At 36.3% G+C, this 18,796-nt stretch overlaps 1 protein-coding gene across 2 annotated transcripts; it reads right to left on the minus strand.

Annotated features, from left to right (window-relative positions):
• Nucleotides 1-409: 409 nt before the first annotated feature.
• LOC111866336 (max-like protein X) lies at nucleotides 410-14,246 on the minus strand. Of its 2 annotated transcripts, none has more exons than XM_023855183.2 (7): nucleotides 14,128-14,246; nucleotides 13,652-13,795; nucleotides 8,160-8,371; nucleotides 6,806-6,973; nucleotides 5,214-5,327; nucleotides 2,648-2,728; nucleotides 410-771 (listed from the first exon to the last, which is right to left on the minus strand). In XM_023855183.2, coding segments are annotated over exons 1-6 (714 nt in total). In that variant the 5' UTR covers nucleotides 14,129-14,246; the 3' UTR covers nucleotides 410-771; nucleotides 2,648-2,653. The 2 variants fall into 2 exon arrangements, with proteins under 2 accessions (XP_023710951.1, XP_023710950.1); XM_023855182.2 differs by having other exon boundaries at nucleotides 13,598-13,795.
• Nucleotides 14,247-18,796: the final 4,550 nt, after the last annotated feature.

The raw sequence follows: 18,796 nt of genomic DNA on the forward strand, positions 1-18,796 counted from the left end.
AATCAAAAGGAAACTTGGAAATCTGTGGTTACACCTGATCAGGGAAAATGTTAAAAGAGAAAAGGCTCGTGAAATATGGTTAGAAATGAATGTAGGTGCTTTGTAATCAACATAGGTAATTTCAAAATTACTCAGTGGGCTGGAGGAGAAGACAGAGGTTCAGGGAGAATAATATACATTTTAATTGCTTAAAAAGGAAGGAAGGAAGAAAACTTTCAGGTGTGCTTGGACACAACAGACATACCAATCATTTCATTTAAGGTCCTAACCAGTAATCATGCCCAAAATTCCATCTAACAGTGGAATTTCTATGGCACTAACCCTTGTCATAATGCTCTTGTAGATAAGGGTTAACAATAGACAAGAAGGAGAGGATAATGTTATCAAAGAAACCTGGTAATAAGTACTGTTAAGTTTGGTTCAATTTTAAATTTTATCACTCTAAAATATTTACATAAAGAATAAATGTAATTTCATATGCATCAACATACACTTCTAAACAGTGGTCTATAAACAAAAGATAGGCAACAGAGGCAGACAAATTGCACACTTATATATGTAACATATTACTTTGTTACTGCAACTACTTTTTGTACTTCACAACCTTCAATATCAATATAACAAAATATACAGTGAAAACTTGCTTAGATGTGCCCTGTGGTTGAAAGATAAATGTTACCTTCACAGTGGTAACTCAGTTCACTGAATGCTTCAAAGTAGGCACAGCTTCGAGCATATATGCTGACCCATGCCATTTTACAGCTCTGTCCTCTGGAAATAAATATAAGCACACAGTTACATGTAATGGCAATTAACACAGCACAGTGCACTTTACACAAGATCACATTCTATAATGCAGGCTCATTTCATGGTCTACGACATGATTTGGCTGTCATATTCATCTATCACAGTACTCGTATTTTAACTATACATTAATGTTATTCTGTTTCAGTTACAGGTTTCAGTGCTCTGGCAAGCATAATTTAAGATGTTGAAAGGCTGCTCAATGAGGGTGACCTGTTAAGGGCTGTTGTAGAGAAGACAGAAGTTATTAGATAAAAAGACAGTGTTTTGCGTTTGTATCAAGGACAGTGTACTCTACAAGCGGAAACAAACGTTTGAGCAGTGAGTGTTCAAAGCTGGTTCAGAGAAGGAGCATGGGGTAAAATGGTTAGTCACAAAATGCAAAAAATTAATTAGGGTTGGCAAATAGGAAAGGCACAAATCTGTGATGAGAGTAGCTTGTTATCCAATAATATTCTTACATGGACAGTAAATCTGAACTTATCTGAGGGAGAAATGATGTTATTCAGAAATCATAAAAACTATCAACATTGTGAAGTCAAGCATAGTTTCTGGTGATATGTAACTGCAACCACATGGAAGCTGCAGCCAGTAGACTGACATCCTTACACTTACAAATTTTAATCATAGCAGTAAAAGAGAAACACATTTTCAACAATAAATTACATTGTGCTCAGAACTCCTGAAGCAAAAGTGTGAATTATAATTGTCATAATCAACTTTCCAGTAGACATTATGTTACTTTATTTTATTCTACTCATTGTAAAATTACAGTAATCAAATGACAGATACAATATCCAAATACAACATACATGAATCTATAGTTACATTCACCCCAACATGTTTCAATTCTAGGACCATGATCAAGGGTGCATGTTAGAGAGGTATGTTAGGTACTGTATCATTTGAGACTCTCACAGCAGTGGCTATGAAGGGTAATACTACTTTACTTTTTGTTTAATTTGCTTAGTGGGGGTGGAGTCCAACTGGGTCCACTTGGCATGGCGGCCACTGATTGGCCTATTGTAGCCTGCCCCGGGTGATTATGATGATGGTGAATTTGATGGAATGAAGAATGGCAGGGGAAACCAAAGTACTCTGAGAAAACCTGCCCCAGCGCCACTTTCTCCACCACAAATCCCACTTGACCAGACCCAGAATCAAACTCGGGCCACCGCGGTGGGAAGCCAGAGACTAACCGCTTGAGCTATGGCATAGTTACTATGAATGGCAAGTATGTCTACTATCATATAACAGTTGCATCCTGAAATAGAAAATGTCAGATGCAGAGATCAATACAAGTGTGTTCAATTACTGCAGATATAAATCTATTGTTGCAAAGCCTTATATGACTTGCACAGAGTCAGAAATTATTTTCTCTTGTATTTTGTTAAATATTCACAATATCAAAAATGTTTCAAACAAAACTTGCAGATCTTAATGGCATTTACATCTTATGCCATATTCTATCTTTCTTAATGATAAGCCATTTTTAAGCTTGATATAAAGAATTGGTAATACTGGCCAGTATGAATCAACAATACATTTTCCTGATAGCAATGAATTCAAACTGTCATCAAGTGATGAAGGGTCACAACTTCCCCTTTATGCATTCATTTTATGCTCAAAGAACAAATGATAATTGATAGCGGCACTTATGCAAGTCTTGTGCCATCAGTCTAACTGATGCTGAAATTATGACAGACTGACTGACCAGAAGGAAACTGGTCAAAGAGTCTGAACATGTGTTGGAATTGCACTTGGCACTCCCCAGTTCTGTGTGCCACTTCACACACCAGTCTGTCCAACAAAACAAAGTAACATAAATGCTTTGCGTACATACACTCAGTTATCCTCGGATGTTGCCCTGCATCATCTGGGAATTCAACTGTTGCAGGATGGAGACAACCAGCTGGTGAAGTGCCTGAAGCAAGAGGCACAGGACTTGTGACAGAAAACTGCTGCTGTTTGTTACGATCCAGTCAAGCCATGTCAGAGTCTACACATTCTGTACTTTTAAGTTCAAAGATGTTTTCCAGTACTCAACACTGAACTCTCAATCACAACAGTTAATAACATATAAAGGTTAGTCGGCATCAACATACGACTGCCATAATTCATTAAAGTCAACCAAGTTGTATACACATATTTATATTTGACTTGCAATGGCATAAGTGTTGGTATGAACACCATCTACAATCTTATACTTTGTAACCTGAGAGTCATATAAATTCTGGGTTTTTACTTTAGGAGAAAATGTACTATTTAAATGTGATTTTAAACTTTTCCTATCAAGACTGTGTGGCTAGCATATTTAACCTTTTGTTGTTACAAACTGTGACTGTGTTAACCTCTGTAAATATTCCAACTTATGATCCAGAGTGGAATCATACTGTTGCATGAGCTGAATGCAGGTATGGGAGGTGGCATCTGTGAGCTCCTCTCTTTTCTGAACACACTGAAACTCCTTTTCCCTCCCTTCTCTCCTGAACCCTTCAAGAAAAATGGAGGACCACCTTGATCATTTTATCACAGCTGTGGCTGCCATTTAAGAAAAGAAATGTCTCAGTCTTAGCTTCAGAGCAGCAGAGTGTGGGCATGTGTATACATGATGCAGAGAGCTGTGGCTCAGAAGTTTGTTCAGCACAAAATGCAATAAGAGTACACAGCAGTGGCATTAAAATGAAACTGTGGTAGACAAGACAAATTGATGTCAGCATCTTAAGTAGCTACTGCCAGTGAAACTATAACTGTTCCAAAACACAATACATGCATATCATATGTTGATTTGGTAGAAAGATGAACAGGAAACTAAAGTGAAACTAAATCAATGTGGAATATGGACAAGAAAATAACTATGAGGATTTCAAAAAATGGAACACATGTCAAAATAAAAGTTAATGACACAACAGTTAAACAGATGGACAGAAATTCAGAAGGGAAGACTGATGGAAACATTAAAAGAAAAATATAAAATAGGAATATTATGAACAGATATATCCCAAAACAATGCCAAAACATGGACCCTCACAAAGAGAAACAAAAGCAAAATCCAAAGAATGGGTGTCAAATTTCTGAGAAGTACTGAGGTAAAAACAAGAGGGAACAAAATTCAGAACAATTTTAGAGGTGAAATTAAAACTTTAATAGTCAGATGAGGGGCATGCAGTAACGTAGTTGGTTGAGGCACTATACTACAAGCCGGAAGGTTGTGGGTTCAAGACCCAATGAGGTCACTGGATTTTTTTCAGTTGCCCTGCTTCCAGCCACATTATCGCCCTGGGGTTGACTCAGGCTCTAACAGAAATGAGTACCAGGGATATTCTTGGAACGTTCTTGGAGGTAAAGGGCAGGTGGTGCATAAGGCTGACAACCTTGCCACCATCTATGAGCTGATTGTCTAAAAAATGTGGGAACCTCAACATCTCACAACCCTATGGGCCTCCACAGCCTGTTACAGGAATACCTTTAATATTTTTTATAGTCAGATGAGAAGTGATGATAAATGCTTGCGCCATAAAGGAAGAATGAAGAAAACAGGGATATCACGAAGAGCAACAGAATTAAAATCTAAAGGAAAGAAACCTATGAGATGACCCACAGCCAGATGGTTAGCCAGGCACTGGAAGACACTAAGAAGAGAGGATTGGAAAGAAACTGTAGAAGAAAACTGTGGGAAGAAAGAAAATATGGGAAACTTATAAACCTACATAAAATGAAAACAATGCTTGAAGTCCATAATGTTTCTAAAAAGTATCATCATATGTAATTTTCAATAAGATGTGCTCTTCATAGCTCATACAAATGCTGGGCTCCCCTCAACATAGTCTTTTTCATCTCACTGTTGCTATAAACAGTAGCCTGACCCAGCAACATTAAGGAGAGCTTACAGCCTCTCATCCCTTATCAGCAGTGTACAGCTGTAGGCAATATGTTCTGCATCACATTTCACACACCTAAACAATGTATACTGCAACTGATACCTTATGAGGTTTTATGCTTGTTATTCTTTCATTCACACTGTATAAACCAAGCAAGTTAGCACAAGCAGTAATAAGATTCTGTTGATGTGCAGCATGCAGAACATAAGCATTTTAACATGTCTAGTGTTAAAGGGTCAAGAAAATTAATAGTCCAGTATACTGCCAAGTTATATTTTGTTTACAATCTACTATTATGTGTTATACCTCTCAAGTTTTGACTTTCTGCAAAATATTCATCAAGGACATGATTTGCTTCACAAGACGACTTCCCTGAAAAGTCAAAACATGGCAGGTTTAACACAAAACAAACTGTAGACAAAAGAGAACATGTCCTAATTAGTTGCACTTGATGGTATTATATGATTTATATTAAATGGCATGCACTGACAGCAAGCTTAATTTTAAGATCAGTGAAGGAATTCCTACCTGTGGTTTGCAGTGCTCCTCCAGCCAGCTGATGACACAAGCCGAGAGCTCTGCAAAGTTGGCAACAGAAATGTTGCTGAATGTGAGGAATAACTGATCCATCACTGTTTGAAACTGCAACAGAAAACAATAATTTGATGACACACACATCTTAGCCTGTGATTGTTCAATCCACTCCACATGACCAGCACCAATTTATTTAAACACCGTCAAGATCTTCTATGTGGTTTCCATGAATAAATCTATTTCCTACAGAATCTGCAGCTACCATGAACCAAGGCATAACAAGCACATACCAGGAAAGGCAGTAGGTTGCACTGTCACTTGCAATAAGCTCAGAGAAAGTGCATGCATACAATTAATAACTGTGTTAAGCGTCAAGAGGGATTGCGTGTGTACTCTGCTGTCAAGAATAGCACACAAAGCATAAATTATGAATAACCGCATAGCAGAAGCAAGCAGGATACATATGCAGTTATTTTCAAAACAAACACGACAGGGCAGAAAGATTTTTCTTAATTATAAATCATAGTTTAATTTTGTATTCCCTGTGAAGGACATTAACTAGTCAACTCTCGATTATCCGGGATAATGGTGGGGATGGAAATCACGATTAATCGAAAACCCGGTTAAGATAAATTTTATTAAAAGTAGTACTGTAATACTGTACCTTCATAATACTATAGGCCTACCTGTATTTAAATTTATTCAACCTCATTTTTATGTCATCTCATGGCCTATTTAATACTTTTTTTACATTACACTGAAGTATGAATTAGTTATTTCAATCACAATCTTCAACAACATCCAACACTTTTTACGAATGTTCACACTTAACGCTTAAAAAAAATGTAATATTGTCGTTTACTTTTTCGCTGCATTTTCCTTTTTCTGTTGAATACTTATCACAACATGCTTCCTTTTACCCCCTGACATTTTGCTAACGCATTTGAAGATCGATACAAAGAAACTAACTGGGGCGTTGTACCTGTCCTTGAAACTTTCCACAAATCCTTGCATTCTTTCACCCCTACCCTAGAACATTGTGTTAGCATAACGGGACCAAAGAATGCAGAGCTCGGTTCACACTAGTGCGAAAATAGTGTTACAACTCACCATGTGAAACAAAAGTGAATGAATATTAAACAACATATAAGCCTCAAAAAAGCCTCAGTAGCCCCGGTTAAGCCGCAAACCGGTTAATCCGCCCCCGGATAATCGAGAGTTGACTGTACATAGAATACGACTCATACTGTAACTGTCTTCATTGAACAAGTGTCAGAAATGAAAAGTTAAATTATGAAAAATCTCAGTCACTAGGTAACCTCTAGTCACCTTCTTATGATAGGTTTCTTTCCTCATCTTCATACATTTATCTTTTCTCTTAATCGTACCTGTATGATTGTATTTAAGGTGATATGTTGATGAGATTAATATTTTAAGTAAAATTTGGGGTTTCTGAAGGAAGAAGGTGGCCCCTAAGACTAGGAAGGCATGGCTGGGCCCATCCCTTGTGTCCCAGTACCTGTGCATCTGACATGCGATATAAATTACACAAATCCAACATTCATATGGGGGCAGGAGTCACTTACCACTTGAAATTTTGTCTCATCAGACACTCTCATCTCAGCCTGACCAGGCTGGTTCTGGTGTGCCTTCACTATCTGCTCATAGTTGGCCTGCATGATGCGCAATGCCACCACCTCCTTCCTCAAAGCATTGCGCTCCTCCTCCTGCTTCTTCTTCTGCTGCAGAAGAAACTGAAGAACACAATTCCAATGGAGACAACCAAATTCTAACGTAATACCGACATTTACTACATAATGATAGCATGTTTTGACTGGTGGGTTTATACTTCTGAAGTATATAAAGTTTTTCTGAAGTAAGGGTATCAACAAACTGAAGGTTTTGTGGTGGACAAAGGGAAATGTTACACAGCAAGTCCATAAAATCAATCTGTCACCTTTATATGAATATAATTTGACTGATATGATTTCCTGTCTCTTCCTTATAGTTAATCCAAGAACCAATGTTTCTTACCTCCCTTTACTGAACTGAAACCTAATCTAGTTAGGCAACAGTCATCTCAACAACACTAGTTATTTTGAATGTCAGAATATCAAACATCAAATCCAAATCAGTTATTCAAATTAAACCTAATAACTACACCAAAAATACAATGAATATAATTTTTTGTACACTTTTCATCATTTTGGACCCAATGGTTATACTGTTATGATTCTAGTTCTTGAACCTTGTTTCAGAAAACAGTACATCATGTGCCGATAATTGGCATCGGGGTGGGTAAGATTTTATGAGAGTCCCCGTGCTTTCACATGAATAACAAGATGATAATTTTGATGCCAGGCATGAAGGTATACAGTAAGTACGTAAAGCTTCATGCATTTTTAAACCTCTGCACCACATTCCCATCACCTCAGCCTCTTGGCACATATGTGAGCCCAGGTGCTGATCTGCACACAGCAGTGATGAACAGAATACATGCAGCAATTTCCTCATGCTATATGCAAGTGTAGTTGATTCTTTTGCGGTTCAATGTATTAACTGCAGAGGTTTTTTTTATACATGCATGCTGTGACAAAATGATTAGGTATCATGAACTGGAAACAGTGCTGTCTCAGAATTCACATGCATGACAAGAAAACCATAAAAAAAACATTCTGTTGCTATAACTGTAGCTGATCCCTGGCTTGAATTTGAACCATCATCTTCTGAATGTAAATCATATGCATCAAAGCTTTTCTGCCTTCACTGGGAACCTGTTTTCCAAATCCTGTAGCACCAACACTGTTAGAGAGCAATGCTAAAGAGTCTGTCAGTTTGCATCACCTGACAGGGGAACCATCATGTATTTCAATGAAACTTCCTGGCACTGGGTCAAGCCCAGGTGCTGAATCTACTGATCACACATCTTAGGGTATCTACCTGAATGTAATCAATTGACTTCTGTAAAACAGTGGCTTTGCTGAGCTTGTAGCCAGAGCTGTCTGTCTGCTGACAGGTTGGGACAAGGTCTTGCAATGAGTCATAGCCCTTTTTTATGGCATCCCGACGCTTCTGCTCAGCCTGGGTGTGAGCCTCACGTCGTCGTTCCTTGTAGCTGATTGTTGAGCTCTTGTTGTCACTGTCCTCATCATCTGAAACAATTGTACAATAACTACTTTCAGATGATGATGATGATGATGATGATGATGACGACGACTAAAAGGCTGACCCCTAGGCTTTCCTCAGCCCCTAATGTCAAGATTTTTAATTTCTTGTAAAATATACTTCTTCCTTAAACCTTTACTTTTATTATACAAAAATCAAAATAAACATATAAAAGTAGGTAATATCAATGAAGAGTTAGTAAAGACTATGCAAAGAGATGAAAAATTATGGAAATAAAACACCTGAATTATTAACAGAAGGAAATGTTACATTATTTTTGAGCATCCTGCTACATTGATGTATCACGAACTCATTCACCTATGTATTTAACGCAACTTAAAAATGTTCACCATCTCTCTTTTAATTTAAAATAATTAAAATCACATCAATTGCTACATGTGTACGATTTACTTGGCCATCTTTAGGCAACAGTTCACGTTTTAAAACTAACATTGCAGTAGATCTCAAGTCAATATATTTCCATGCTATTGCATTATCGATGTTCATAATAAAATATGCCCAGCTAGTGCGAACATACAAAGGTAGCACAAACACAGACGCCACAAAAGGAAAATAACGTGGAACAGACAGAGAGTTTTGTTCTTAAAGAAACCAATTTTATTGTGAACAACAATAATGCAAAAGCATGGAAATATAACAACTTAAAATCTAGCGCAGTGCATCGGTTTCAGAAAGTGAACAATTGCTTTAATATGGACAAGTAAGGCAAAAAATATGTAGCAACTGATGTGATTTCAATGTTACTTTAAATTAGGGAGAGACTGTGAACATTTTTAAGTTGCATTACTGACAGAGGTGAATGAGTGAATAGGAAACGTGTTAAACTGAGAAAAAACCAATCACATGTGTAATTATTACCTTTCAGGTTTACAAGGAAAAAATGTACCAAAGAAAAAGAGTTTCAAATTCAAACCTGTCAAGATATACTTCTTTTGGCTTATTTTGGACTTCATCCATCATCTGGTATGTAAAAGACAAAAGACCACGACGTCCAGTGATTGAGACTAGCTCTTTCTAACGGGCCCAACTGAGTAGGTTTATCCTTCCCTACCCACCTGAAGACGGACACAGATCCAGTCTCCGAAACGCCGTGGTATTTTGTCTTTTACATACCAGACGATGGATGAAGTCCAAAATAAGCCAAAAGAAGTACTGAAATGTAAAACTTTATGAAATGCCCTTGNGTCAAGATATGTCGGAGAAACCAGCCATTTATGTCATTTGTTAAGTCCTATTCTGTTCCATATGTGAACAAGACCATAACACATGATATCAAAGATTCTGAAAACACTGGAATGTTCAAATATTTCCAGTGTCCATTCAGTTTCTCAGCAAGATGGCTGGCTAAATACATAAATTTCAACCTGCTACAACTGCCATTCAGTGTATATTATATAGATTTTCCATTTGCTGGAAGTCAGAAGTTCATCTGAATGCAGCCTCTAGTTCAATGTAGCTAAAAAACTAATGAAGAACACATTTTAAAAGTGATGTGTTATATTTACGCATTCAGATTAACACCTCAGAAGCTATACTGATATTCACGTTACAATGTGTCCACAACATGCCCCACACAAATTTCATCACATACCATGTGGTTATGCTTATAGAAGATTATAGTATGCTTCCATCTCACAACTTCACACAATTACTGTGGAGATACTGATGATAATAGCTAAAAATTATCTAGCGGGGACTACTGAATAGCATGAAGCTCATATCAGATTTCATGAGAACCAACCTTACTTACTTACTTACTTACTTACTCATGGAGCTTCATCCTTCTTGAGGAGCTGCCAATTCTGCAGCTACTCAAGAATTTCCCAGCATTTTATGGAACCCAAAGGTTCATTACTGTGTTCACAAGAGCCCTCCACTGGTCCCTATCCTGAGCCAGATCTATCCAATCCATACCATCCCATCCTTTCTAAGATCCATTCTAATACTGTCCACCCACCTACGCCTTGGTCGTCCCTGTGGTCTCTATCCTTCCGGCTTTCCCATCAATATCCTATATGCATTCCTCGTTTCCCCCTATTTGTGCTACATGACCTGCCCACCTCATCCTCCTTGACTTCATCATTCTAATTATACTTGGAGAAGAGTACAAGTTATGAAGTTAGTGCATAATAATGATGTAAGATTTGAGGTTTTCGTGGCGTTGACTATGAAGAATGATGTCTTCTGGATATGGTGCCGTGTAGATACTGTGTAAACTGACGTTTTGGTCTGCAGCCACCTGCTCACACTGATTCCTCACTCGCAAATTTTTCCACCCTGAAGATGGAGGTGATACATTCCTCTGAAACGTCGGTTTACACTAGATCCACATGGTGCCATATCTCACAAGATGACATTCTTTATAATAACGATGTTTTCAGTTCAACCAGGTGACACACAAGTCACTAATTTTCAGAATTACAGAGTTATCACAATTAATTAATTTAGAACAGCTATACTTCTTTAATTTTGAGAGGATGTGTATGGATACTGTTACTACATTTTACTTTTCAAACAGACCGAATGCTTCCTTGTAAAAGGAATTTGCATAGCCCTATACCATGCAGAAGTTTATTGGCCCAAGAAGATTAGCCAGTAGTAAAATCTTAACAAAATGTACAGGTTTCCCCAAAACATTTTTCTTCTATCTACTGAGTATTTCATAAATTGTAAGTTTTAAAGCAAAACAATATATTTATTTGAAGGAACAATTATGCATATGAGTTTACAATGAAATGTCATTCAATCCCTTTCAACAAGCTCTAACAATATTTACCAGTTCTATTCCATGTCTGCAGGCACCAGTCAAACAGATTGCCATCGTCATCCTCCATTTCAAACATTAACATGTTGATGAGTGAATTTTCAAAGTGCATAGGTGTTCCCATCTTACCTATGAGAGGTTAGACATGGGAGCAAGAACTAACAGTCAGCCTCATTGATGGATTGGGCCTCACACCATCTGGCACATATCTATTGTTCTCACAATCAGTTAATTAAAATAATCTGGCTACAGTATTATACATATTTATTACCATTACTTCCAAGAAGTTATTTCATTTGAAACTGACAGCTGTCATGCAGTTTTATAAGTATACTTACAATGTGAAATTTAAGGTTTTCATGGCACTGAATGAAAATTTATAACATGGCCTTCTAGATTATGGCACTGTAAGTAAATATCAACATTTTGCAGAAACCTACTGCTATTGTTACTATTATTATTATTGTTGTTGTTATTGTTATTGTTGTTGTTTATCATGGTTCTATACTTTGCCCTTCTGCTTTGGAAATTGTTGGCCTTCGGGTCCCTGTTCGATATATCCGAGACTTTCCTACGTTCAATGTTTGTTCTGTTAGTAAAAATTGCCCATCTGCTCGATACGCTTCTGCTGCTAATGTTGTTTGTAGGGACGTTGACTTCTTTGGACCAAAAACTCTGTTGTTGACACATATTTTATATTGAATTAATTAAACTATTATTATTATTATTGTATACTGCTCTATCTGAAACTCGAATTGTTCTTCACTGTCATATTATGGCTTTGTCTGTGTGCGTTTGTTTCTGTATGTTTATTCATGCTCACTTTGTAATTAATGTAGACTATCATATTTTGTATTGTTTTTTAAATTATTTTTGTGCATTTCTCTCTATTTGTGCTAATTTTGTAATTGGCCTCTGTCCTGTTAAGTTTGCACGTAAATAAACACAAATTGAATTGAACTGAATTACTATTACTATCAATATTATTACAATATTTATCATTATTTGGAACGGTTATTGTCTCACGATCAGTAGCCTCCTATGAACTTGATGTCAGTTCTTTCCTTTCCATTCATTTCACTGTACCTTCACTGCACTGTCCTCTGCTTGCATATCACACTGTATTAACTTGCAATTCAAGGCATGAACTAATTCACATCTGCTTCAACACATGTCTGCACTAGCTTTCCACACTCAACTAACACTCAGACTGAATCTAAGAGTGTCCTGTCACACTCTTTTGGCAGCTTTTATGGATATGCTCACACTCCAGGATGATTCCAGACAGTTCTCATAAAACTTCAACAACCAGCAGCTCTGCATCATGTGAGAAGACGTTCTTCAACTTTCCCCAGAAAAAGAGATGTGCATGGCCCCCACAACCATTGCTCATGTGACATTATTATTAAAATAATTTTATTTATTATTATCACTTATTCAATTCATTATGGTAGGTTCATCACTGTTATTATACATTCTCCAATGCGTTTCATTAATGGGCATCAGATGTATCAACAGTCTTATCAATAAGTACTAACAAATTTACATAGATAAACAATTGTGTATGCACTCTACCCTGAAGACGGAGGCAGCACAAGCCTCCAAACACTAGTACGCATCTACCAAACTACATGTGTATTCCGATTTTGGTGCCACATCTCATTCATATCTTCTGTTGGGGGCAAATCATTGCACTGGTAGCAGTTGCTTGAGGCATTATGCTACAGGCCAGAAGGTTGCGGGTTCAATTCTTTTTTGCAAAGCACTATATTCCAGAAGATAAATCACATCATGGTAAATACACTCCATTTACAAGGTTGTTGCTATGATAACTGCACAGTTAACTTCCATAAATTACTGAATACTTGTTCTTGTGACCATCCAATTATGAGCACTCTTTGTACATATACGTGTGTTCAAACATGATAAGATATAGTACTAAATGTTGTGTATTTCTTATCGAGAATTTTATATGAAGAAAGGCATTCTGTGACAAACACAGTCCAAAATTACTACTACTGCTGTAAAATCACAGAAATAAAGTGGCCTTACCAAACATATTTTTCAACTACGGACAGAACCTCCATTTATATCATGTAACAGCCAATGATTTTCTTTTGCTATAGCAGCTACTCACCAGCAGATGTCTTCACTCTGTCAACCAACAGCAATAATGCTACAAACTGTTGGCTGAGACATTTTGCAGAGTCCAAACTTATCACTATTTTTCGTAAAATGTCATGAGGCTCTGCCTGTTAATGACATTTTCTCCCAGTTCTGTGTCCATTATTTGGTCCCTGCACTTATTCTCATGTGTGGGTGCATTACCGCGAAAATGGCAAAATATCTGGTCATAATCTAAATAAGTTTCTATACAAATGGATCATGAACGTGCACCATGCCACAAGTTTGATGACAGATGAATTACCATGACCACTGCTGCTACTCATGTTCCCGGTGGCCACACCTCCCTGGCCCTCACCTGAGTTGGGGGCAGATGAGGACAGTGTGTGAAGAGATCCTGTGCTACTGCTACGTGAAAACGGAAAACGATCACGATCTGTTGGGCTTGATGGCTCCATCTTCATGTTATCGACGCTGTCTATCATGCCATGTGGCAGTGACACTGAAAATTATATCACGGTTTCATAAGCTATTAAAACAATAGCGTGAGTAGTATTAAAAAAAACATACCTCAACTGAAATTACAACCTAACGCAATTGAAAGTTACTTAATATAGATCCCAATGTTTGTAAGCATTACTATTAGTGCTGCGGTACGTATATTATTATGCAATGAAACGGTATATTTTCCCTGCTGTTCATATGATAGCGAAGTACCGTCTTTTAAAACTGTAGTGAGAAGAATGTTTTTCGTAACCGTATATCATAGTACTCCACGTATTTTAATGTACAGCGCAGCACTACAAGCTTTTATTAAAAAATGCAATACTTAACTGATTTATATGAAATTATTTATCTACTTATCACAATATAAACATCATGGCCAACTTGACACCGTTGTAACAACGGACCACGGATCCACAGAAGATACCAAACATAGATAAAACTCATTATTAAATGATAGATAACAGTCTATATTCACATCAGGGAGCACAAAGTGCCAACAACAGATCGCATCGTAGGCAAGCCAATTCATGGAGGTGTATAAGCCACGGACCATGAGGGTGTAGGAGCGATTAGCAAGTAGAGACATCTTCAAACGAAACTTAACACAGGCTCGGGCATAGCAATCGCGTAATTCCAATTTGTCACAGCAGAGGCCGTCGGTGATCGCTAAGCCACTTGAAGGAACTGCACGGAGCGGAATCTTTGAAATGCAGTTTGTCGCTTAGTTGCTCATGAACTCAAGAATATCCCAACATTTACGGAATGCAAAAGTTCATTTCCATATTCACAAGGGCCTTCCAACACTCCCTATCCTGAGCCAAATCAATCCAGTCTATACAACGGCATTGTTTTTTTCTACGATCCATTTTAACATTGGTCTTCCTATTGGTCTCTTTAAGCACAATTGATCACTGTAGGTCGCGGTGCAAGAGCCGAGACGGCTCACCCCTTATACATTCAATAGTCTCTTTCCTTCTGGCTTTCCCACCAATGTCCTATATAAAGTCCTCTTCGCCCCCATTCGTGCTACATACCCTGCCCATCTCATCCTTGACTTCATCACTCTGTTTATATTTAGTGAAGAGTACAAGTAATGAAGATCCTCATTATGCAGTTTTCTTCGACTTCCCATTGCTTCACCCTTCTTTGGTCCAAATATTCTCCTTAGCACCGTATTCTCAAATACCTTCATTCTACGTTCTTCCTTTAATATCAGTGACCAAAATTCACATCCACACAAATCTACAGGCAAAATTAATAGTTTTGTATATTTTAATTCTTATATTTTTAGACAGCAGATGGAGTGACCAGTGATTTTGAACTGAATTGCAGCAAGCATCACTGAAAATCATTCTACTCTTAATTTCCACATGAATAAAATTTTGATTTCTTGCTGTCATTGCCAAATATTTGAATTGTGATACATTTTCAAAGGATCTATTAGCTATCTTTATGTTATGATTTTTCCCTGCATTCTGGTGATGGGACATCAACATAGTTTTCTGTTTACTTCTAGAACCTCCTTACTAGCGTCAATATGTGCCTCTGTGTTTTTCTTCAGGGTATCTATTTATTAATATTAGAGTCAATTTTACCGAATACACAACATATTTTTATTATTATTACACTACATGTTTCGACCTCAAGAGGTCATCCTCAGGTGTACGAACGCAGCTGTATAATTACACGCAATGATATTTGTCTTTTCACTTATTCGATCCTGTATCTTATTCAGGCTCACGCTCAATGGCATGCGGCAGCATTGTTGGTTAAGGCACTATGCTACAAGCACATGTTCTTTCCTGTTTGCTTTTATTTCCATAACATGCAGTTTGATGCTCCAAATTTTCAATTCTGCACGTCTTCCACATATTTGGAGGCAATGTCAGAATTTTGATCTTTTCATCTCAAACCTCTAATTTGCCCCCCCCCCAAATACTGCGGTACAAATTTCATTTTCAGAACTTCAGGATATCTTTCAAGCTTTCTGTGGATATTAATTTCATGCAATGTTCTTTTGAACCAAGAGACTGGAGATTTTCTTTCAAGCCAATATACTGTCTCATTCATTTCACCACTGTGCCTTTGTTATTTAGTTCCTTGTCTCAATCCTTTGAAGGGAGTTTACAACTGTACTGTCACTCTGTTGCAAACCTGTAACCGATGAACATAATGACACTGGTAATTCCCTTCTGCACTTGCTGCATATTTCCTCTTTTTCTGCAACACTGTACTGAACTGTACGTCGCTAAATATTTTGTATCTGACCGATACATGTCAAAATCAAAATTAAGAGACTATACTGTAGGACCCTTTATAAATGGCTTATCCGATCATGATGCTCAACTCATAGAAATAAATAATATTGACCTTCAGCCCAGTAATCAACATCAAACAGTAAGGAAAATCAACAAGCATACGATGGCAGATTTTGTCACAAAATAAGTAATGAATCATGGGACAATGTATTTGACAGCAATAATATTGATTCTAAATTTAATTGCTTTCTAAACACATACTTGAGGATCTTTTATTCAAGCTTTCCCTTAAAAATAGTCAAAAATGAAAATAAAAACAAATCCACCTGGATAACAATTGGAATAAAAACTTCATGTAAACACAAAAGACAACTATATTTGGCCAGTAGGGACAGTAATGATCCAAGACTAAAAAGTCACTACAAAATGTACTGTAAAATTTTGTCAAAAGTCATTAAAGAAGCCAAACAGAATAACTATAACAGCCAAATTCTAAAATCAAACAATAAAATTAAAACCACCTGGGATATTGTGAAAGTTGAATCAGGAAAGAAATCTGTTAATGAAGACGTACAAAGTTTGAATATTGAAGGGAAGTCCACTAACAATCCACAAGCTATCGCAAGTGCATTTAATGAATATTTCCTTTCATTAGCTGAGAAAACATATTCCAATAATAATAATAATAATAATAATAATAATAATAATAATCCAATATACTATCTGTCTCGTGCCTTTAACAATTCATTTCCAAATATCAATCTCAAATTCTCAACAAGGAAGGAAATTGAAAACATTATTAAATCCCTTAAGCCCAAAAATTCACATGGATATGATGAAATCTCTACCAAATTACTTAAAGCAAGCTCTGTTTACATCAGTTCACCCTTGAATCATCTATGTAATAAATCTTTATCATCAGGTACTTTTCCTCAACGCTTAAAATACGCTGTAATGAAACCACTTTTTAAAAAAGGAGAGAGAAAATGCATCTCTAATTACAGACCAATATCCATATTGACTTCATTCTCAAAAGTCTTTGAAAAAGTTATGTATAATAGACTACTTGAACACTTAAATTCTAACAACATATTAGTCAAAGAGCAATTTGGATTTAGGAAAGACCTAACAACAGAAAAAGCAACCTATGAACTAACTAACGATATTTTAAGTGCTCTCAATGACAGATTAATTGTGGGAGGGATTTTCTGTGATCTAGCAAAAGCTTTCGATTGTGTTAATCATGATATCTTACTATCGAAATTAAATTTCTATGGAATAACTGGCAAAGCTAATGAATGGATCAAATCATACCTCAAAAACAGGTATCAAAGAGTTGAAATAAATAATAAAAACTCCAGTCATAATGCATTTTCAAACTGGGGAATTATAAAGCACGGTGTTCCACAAGGATCAATTTTAGGTCCCTTACTTTTTCTTCTCTACATAAATGATCTATCTAAAACCATCAACAATAAATCTAAACCAATTCTATATGCAGATGACACTAGTATAATATTTAAGAACTCTAAATTTGAAAACTTTAAAAATGACATAAATATTGTATTTGAAGCCTTAAACAGATGGTTCGAAGCCAATTTACTCTCATTAAATTTTGATAAAACCCATTACATATCATTCACAACTAAAAACAACCACCAAATTGATCTGGACATCAGTTATGCCAACAAATTAATCTGTAAAGTACTTGATACAAAATTCCTTGGAATACATGTAGACAGTACACTGTCTTGGAAAATACATATTGAACAAATTATACCTAAATTAAATGCAGCTTGCTATGCGATGAGATCAATTAAGCCTTTTATGTCACAGGAAACATTGAAGATGGTTTACCATGCCTACTTTCATTCTATTATGAACTATGGATTAATATTTTGGGGGAACTCTTCACATAGTGTAATAATTTTTAAAATACAAAAGAATATAATTAGAATCATTACAGGATGTAGAAGTAGAGATTCATGTAGAGAATTATTTAAGAAATTATAAAAATTCTACCTCTTCAATCGCAATACATATTATCGCTTCTCTTATTTGTTGTTTACAACAAAGAAAAATTCAAATTAAATTCTGATGTCTATAACATGAATACTAGACAAAAATATAACTTCCACCTACCCTCATCAACTTTATCAGTATATCAAAAAGGAGTCTACTTTACTGGCATAAAAGTGTTCAACAATCTGCCACAAAGTATTAAAAACTTGGGCAATGATACTAAAAAGTTTAAATCAGAGTTAAAGAATTATCTACATGCTCATTCCTTCTACTCTTTAGATGAATACTTCAATGTAAATAGAGAATGATGTAAAATTAAGTTATATTAATTTTTAAGCTAAAATTGCCTGTACTTATGTATGTAACCTTTTGACTTGTTCTGTATCCAAAGATACTAACCTGCTTAGGATTTATAGAGTGTAAATAAATTCAATTCAATTCAATTCAAAAACCTCACCATAAAAACTGAGCAATACTGCTGTTTCAAAATCCAAAGCACTGTATTCTTATGCAGCCTTAAATACTATTTTGCATAAGTTGTAACAGCAGCACTTAAAAACCGACTCACACAGCAGGCTACAAATTTCTATAACTTAATGCAACTCTGGCTGCTCATTGGTCATAATATTGTAATCATGTGATCAAAGTGGGACTCTTTTCATTCTTTGGACAGCTTTCAACGATGTCAGTATTTATACATAATAAACTGAATACTA

Source organism: Cryptotermes secundus, unplaced genomic scaffold, assembly GCF_002891405.2.
Source record: "Cryptotermes secundus unplaced genomic scaffold, Csec_1.0 scaffold40, whole genome shotgun sequence".
Taxonomy (NCBI): Eukaryota; Metazoa; Arthropoda; class Insecta; order Blattodea; family Kalotermitidae; genus Cryptotermes; species Cryptotermes secundus.